Raw genomic sequence first — 6,509 nt, 5'->3', positions numbered from 1 at the left:
TGAATAAATAACAAGGGGTGTAATAACCCGGAAAAGTCTCTTTAAGATAAAAGTACTACCAGCTGTTATTTGTGAATTCAACATTTCCATCAAATCATAAAGCAACACAAAGCGATTGGCCTTTTTATTTTACTTCAGATGTTTGTTCTCTACATACCGTGGAGTTTTCGAACTAAACAGTCCATTCATGCCGTGAAGACTGACAACTTTCTTTGTTATTGTTTGGATCAACTTCACCTATGATAAAACCTGTAGCTTCCAAAAGGTGCAAATAGAAAGAAAATAGCCCGAAAAGTCGTCCAATTACTTGTTGTTGAATCTTTTCACCCATTTACATTTTTGATTTGGCAGCGCGCGAGTGTTTCTTGTTTTCCCGCCTTTTTGAAATCGATCGATAAACTAATCGATATTCGCTCGAAAGCGAAAGTTGATTTGTTTTCTTGTCATTTTTATTTTAAAAACCATATAATAAACAACTTACTAACCTCGACCGTTCCGTCATACCGGGAAATATCAAACCTCGGCTTTGGCTCATCGACCTCGCAAAGCCTCGGTCGATACGCCAAAGCCTCAGTTGGATATTTCCCGGCATGACCTCACTCTCGGTTAGTAAGTAGTTAATATGGTTCTTACATCGCTTGAGTTTATTTACCACCTTTGTTTTTACAAATAATTACTACCCATAAACACCTTTTGGTCGTAGAACTGCCATTTGGCAATTGCCATTCGCGGTTCGCGCTGACAACCTTATTTGAAATAGGTGTATACTGCAGGTTTATTTTAGTGCGAGAAATGGTTGACAGTTTGAAGAAAGTATTTTTGAAATCAATATGTATTTATGTAACTTATAAATTATCATAATCTGCCTTAAAGGAGTCTTATTAAAGACGTAAAATCAAGTACCAGTTTTGTATTGGTGTACCATATTCTTTTCTGATAACTCCATGATTAATGACCACAACTCGCCCCTCTGTGGCCCAGGTTCGAATCCTGGCTCTGACTAGGGATTTTTTCCGAGTTTATATTTGATTCGAATTTATTTGTGTCGGATAAGGACACAAAACCTGAGAGGCCATGTCTTTTCAAACTTGACCATATACTAACCTGAATCGAAGGGACGTAAAAGAACCACTGGGGACGGGACCTATCTCTGTTGTCCCTTCCGTGAGGTATTACTATACAGCATGTTGTATTTTCGTATTACAGCCATGACGCAATTTCTTTACGTGATGCAAGACCCAGGCAAAGTCCCATTGTTCTGCGGCAAATAGCCTTTCTACCTAGCTTTCCTACCTCGGATCTTTTTTGTACTAAATATGCAGGAAGAACAATATTATGAATCGTGTTGCGTTATTTGTATATTAATTATTTATATTTTTTTTTTTTGGCGGCATCATTAAGAAAGAACGGATTCGTAGCGATCATTGCGTCGAGTTTTCTAGAGTAAAATGTTAAAACCTTACGTTAACCATTCATATATTTGTTGTTGTCTTTATTCAATATTGGCAGGCAGACTATGGATGAAATCTTGAAATGACCATCTAAGATGATCGGTGACGGTTTACACTATTCCAAGATGTTTTCCCGCCCAAGGTATTTTGCTAGTTAACAAATTGATCTCATTTTTGCGTGCGTCTGTCCTCTAATAGATGCACAGATGACGTCACAAAGTGACACGAACAAGAAAGTACGTACAGGACGCAGTCAAGTTGGGTGACTGCTGCTCGTGACGAGGTGTGACGTCTTCCATCTTCCGTCTTCTTCGCGTGCGCGTGTCCTCTTATAACACATAGACGTCCTTGACCAAGTAGAGCGCACGATTTTGTCGTTGTATAACATGAAATGTATGACCGTCTGCTTATGATTATCAAATTAGGGAAATGTCGGGGGAGGGGTAACCGCAACTCACCCATTGTCCAGTAAACGTAGATAGTCATCGTACACAGGTACTCACCCATTGTCCAGTAAACGTAGATAGTCATCGTACACAGATACTCACCCATTGTCCAGTAAACGTATAGATAGTCATCGTACACAGGTACCAATACAGTATTCTCCCGTATCTTTACAAATCGTGGATCCCTCTTAAACAATATCTCTGTGTTAGTGTCTTTCCGTATACCAACACGGAAACCTGAGCTTGTATCTTGGAGCTGTTGTAAGACAGTGTGAAGCGATGAGAAGGGATGAGGGAAAGTATTTGATGCTCGAAGCATAGGGGAGTACATATATAATACATACATATATGAACTTTTATTTTGATTCGAATATCCTATAGCCACAATGGCTAACTTGCTTCACACTGTAGAAAAAGGACTGGTCAAAGCTACAACAAAAATACTTAAATTGCATTACGAATAGGATTACCTCTTAAAATTGCAGTTGTTATTCAATCCCCCTCCCCCCTAAAAACACGCTCCTGATAAACAGACCAGGGAAAGAGCATAATGGAGCGTAAACGTAGAGAGGTTCGACAGCCCAAAGGGTATATATAGCAAGGGACCTGATTCGTCAGGGCAGAAAACAATGGAAGGTATATAATCACCTTAGGATCAAAGATGCCAGTGATAGGAAAGTGAAAGCGTTCTTGCAGCAGTGAAGCCATCAGGTTGGCCGTGTATGTGGAGATCAGGACCAGGGTTCCCAGTGAAAACACGGCGTGAGTCGGGCGCTTGGACTGCGCGCTGTGATGTCTTCAAGGCATATCTTGAAGACGGAACTGAAGACATAAGAGTAGCTATCGCATAGAGTGAAGACTTGATCCTGGTTCGTGTGGCCGTAAGGGCTGCATCTGTCGATCATCCAGACCAGAAGTACAAAGACTATGATCATGGCACCACAGACTACCAATAACATATCCTGGAAAGGGTGAAGAAACCCGAACCATCCCACGGACAGGAACGTGTGTTTCACAGGCATGACAAGGATGTCTATGAAATGTACGATATCAGCGTCTGCAAAGTCGATGACTGATTGCCATAGATGGGGACACTTGTAGAGTGGTAAGAGCCATTTCTACTTTTCCCTCGACTAGATCTCCAACCATGCCATTCCATGTCCCCTTTTTCTCGTCGAAGATTCCAAAACTCTCATCCATCACAAGATAAACCTCCGCGTTAATCTCCAGGTCTCGCTCTAAGCTCAAAAGCAGATCGAACATGAGTCCAGAGCAGCAATGCTGTACTTCACGGGTTCTGTTGTCTTTATTTTCTCCGATTTCTTTTACTAATCGCGTACATATGTGAGACAAGGAACATTGTCGAGGATCGGTAACCTCTTTCAAACCAACGAAGTGGTCTATCTCTGCCGCTACAACACACAGAGACCGCGGGTTTCTGCACTTGCGTCGTGAATGGATATCGATAGTTCCCATCAACTTACCGTTTGAGATACTTCCTACCATTTTCTTGGTGTTATTTGACAACATTTTTTCCACTCTGTTGTCTTGCTGTCCATCGAAAGAAAGCTTGACATTAAAGTCGTCCAGCAATTGAGCTGTATCGGTCAACCTGGACAATAAAGTCAGAACACTAATCAAAGCAGACGTGGTTGATGACGATACTATGGCGTTGATCAATTGATATAAATTTTTGTCTAACAAGCCCCCAATGGGCCGCTTCCACTGATGGAATTCTAGCGTGAAAGCTAGAATAGTGGTGGGGGTTAGGGAGCATGATACAGCGACATAAGGGGACACGTGCCCCCACTGCCGAAACTCTCGCTACGGCCCTCCTGTCCCATAGCCGCCACAAACTGCTTCTTATTGCAGTGTGGCCATGATGGTATTTCAATACATATTACAATAGAGCTGTAGCAGGCTTTGAAATGTTGTGGTGGCAAGATACAGAAATATCAAGAAAATATTTATGGACGCTGCCACGCCCCTGATGGTCATTCTTGTATAATTGTTAAAAATATTGGGGGAGGGGGGGGGGCACATGCCCCAGTGGGGCCCCATCCCCTGCTATGGCCCTGCACAACAACCAGCATTGGGAACCAATTAGTCAATGGAGCAATCAGTAAAGGCTTGCAGTGTGTTAGCACGCTATATTTTCAGATAATAACAGATGATGTTATTGATTATGATCATTATAGGATATATTGTCATGGCATATGCTACAAGTTGTAGTGCAAGTACTGCGGTTTTCAACATTCGCCTTTGATGTCCAACACTTTCTTCTGGCTTCTGTTATTTAAGTGCTTTTATTAGCCAGCACTGAAATAACTTCCAATCATACCACATCTTAGCAAGGCTCTGGCCAACAACAACAACAAAAAAATAACCAAATATGAGTCTGTTAGTTAGAAGACAGAAGCCAGGAAAGCAGTAAAAAGCAGTTTGATGAGAATGCAAAGAATATGGAAAATAGCAGCAAAATGATCAGAATTTTATATTTACAATTCAAGGTAGGTCGCTTTATTTGCCAAGCTAAAGACTTTCTTGTTTGTGTTCATAGACCTTACTACCCACTGTTAAGTACTGTTTGAATAATAACGCCTTTCCCAGTACTGCTTCAAGTGTTCCAACAAGGCTCTATGAGCTTGCATAGCTTTTCCATGGGAAAACTGTACAACACATCTATAACTTTGCATATCAATTTTGTTAAACACTACAACACCATCGCCATCTTTTGCTATTTCCCAAACTTGTTTCATGTGTAAAATACCATAAACAACTAACTCATTCATGAGAAGAGAGTCTTCTTTGAGAATTGTCATCTTCACATTGAAGAATATGCTGTGGTTGTAGATGCCAAGAATAGGAATCTGATCATTGGCTGTGTATCTAACAACAATGTGATCCCTTTCATCTCTTGATCTCTCCACATTGTGGATGCCAACACTGAAAAAAAAAGCATATATAAGCTTACTTGGGGCAATTTACATGGAAATATGTTTGAATTATGCTTATATTACACAGTCTCTTTTCAATTGACTTCTAGATGCCCCCCCTTAAATAAGTCTAGGATATGTGATCCAATTCTGCTTCAAAGAAAAAGGTGATTTGTTGTCTCCAACAATGTTGAGAGGTTTGTACACACTGGAGTACTCTACCAAGTATGTCTTCACTGTCTCTACTACCTCTTTTTTCAATGGCAGCCTGGCATTACCGGCGGAACCAGTATATTTGGCTTAATTAAAGGGGTGGGGATGTCATACTAGGATCACCATTTATTTCCTTTCTAATCTACAAGGCGATTAAACATTCTGTTTTTGTTACTAATCCAGATACTAGGAACATTCAACGGAAATCGGATACAACTTGCATACGACAGTATGTCAAATATGTGTGAAATAACGTAGCACATTTGTGCTTAGTGATGTTGTCTTAGCATTTCACAACGGAATGTTTAATTGCCTTGCGTTTTGTGCAGATTAGAAAGGAAATAAATGGTGGTGCTAGTATGACATCCCTACGAATATAACTAAACGGAATATACTGGTTCCGCCAGTTCCTCTTTTTAGTAATGCCGATGGCAGCCATATACATTTTCAAGTTGTCAAAAACAAAATTAAAGAAACAATGCCTTCAGTCTAATAGCATGTAAATAAATCATCATGTAGACAAATATGAATAGCTTCCTGCTGGCTAGTACAAAATGTAAAGTGAGTTTTCTACACCCTGACAATGCAAAACGGAGGAGGGAGCAATTTTATAAACCCCCCTCTTACATAATATATGGAGTCTTTGAAGCTCCACCACCATTCCCACCTTTCCAGTGAGGACACAGAAAGCAGGTTATGCTGAACAATTTTGACCAATCAGATTCGGCTTGAACACCGTAACCAAACAAAAACATAAACAAAAACAAATTTAAAAAAAAGTTTAGCCAATGAGAAACGCACATACCTGTGTTTCCCATGGTCGACTACATGTACGAGGTCAAATAAACAACGTCCGAAGTTTCTAATTGACTAAACTGTTTTTTTCAAGATGTTCACGGTGTTCAAGCGAGTCTGATTGATCAAAGTTGTTCAGCATGGCCCGCTTTCTGTGTCCTCACTGTAAGAGCCATTTAAATGGCTTAATTCAAGTTTCAGGTCCACTTAATACCACATTTTTGGCCTCTTCTCTTTTCTCACTCCAAAAGCCACGCGCTTTTAGGTAAGTATTTACCAGAATGCAGCAGTTTTAAACAGCTGCTGCTGAGGAAAATAGAAAAAACGTTTTTGAAGGACGTAATAATATAATAGTCCTATCGCCCTTGGAGATTATATGTTGTGAGTTACTCACAGAAACGAATGGCCCTTAAAGATTTCGTGGAGGGGGTCTGAAACAGCGTCAAAAACCTCCTTTGCAGTCGTGTTGTTGATCTTTACACTGAGCAAAATGTTGGCTGTTGTTTCTTGTAGCTCGTAGTACACTATTGCTGAAGATACAGCAATTAGAATAGAACAAATGATTCCAAAATTGGAAAACATCCTGTCAAGTCATGTCGAGTATTCTCGGTTTCCGAGAATGCGCTTTCCGAGCATGGTGTTAACCCCCGAAACCTTTCGGAAAATCG

The 6,509-nt window shown here is 40.4% G+C and overlaps 1 protein-coding gene across 1 annotated transcript; it reads right to left on the bottom strand.

Moving 5' to 3' along the window:
- Positions 1–4,032: 4,032 nt before the first annotated feature.
- LOC5514507 lies at positions 4,033–6,478 on the bottom strand. Its single transcript, XM_032384127.2, has 2 exons — positions 6,236–6,478; positions 4,033–4,843 (listed from the first exon to the last, which is right to left on the bottom strand). The coding sequence occupies exons 1-2, from the start codon at positions 6,421–6,423 to the stop codon at positions 4,474–4,476; spliced, it is 558 nt and encodes a 185-aa protein (XP_032240018.2). The 5' UTR covers positions 6,424–6,478; the 3' UTR covers positions 4,033–4,473.
- Positions 6,479–6,509: the final 31 nt, after the last annotated feature.

The sequence above is a fragment of the Nematostella vectensis genome, chromosome 12 (assembly GCF_932526225.1).
Source record: "Nematostella vectensis chromosome 12, jaNemVect1.1, whole genome shotgun sequence".
Taxonomy (NCBI): domain Eukaryota; kingdom Metazoa; phylum Cnidaria; class Anthozoa; order Actiniaria; family Edwardsiidae; genus Nematostella; species Nematostella vectensis.
This window is presented reverse-complemented; position numbering and strand designations above follow the sequence as displayed.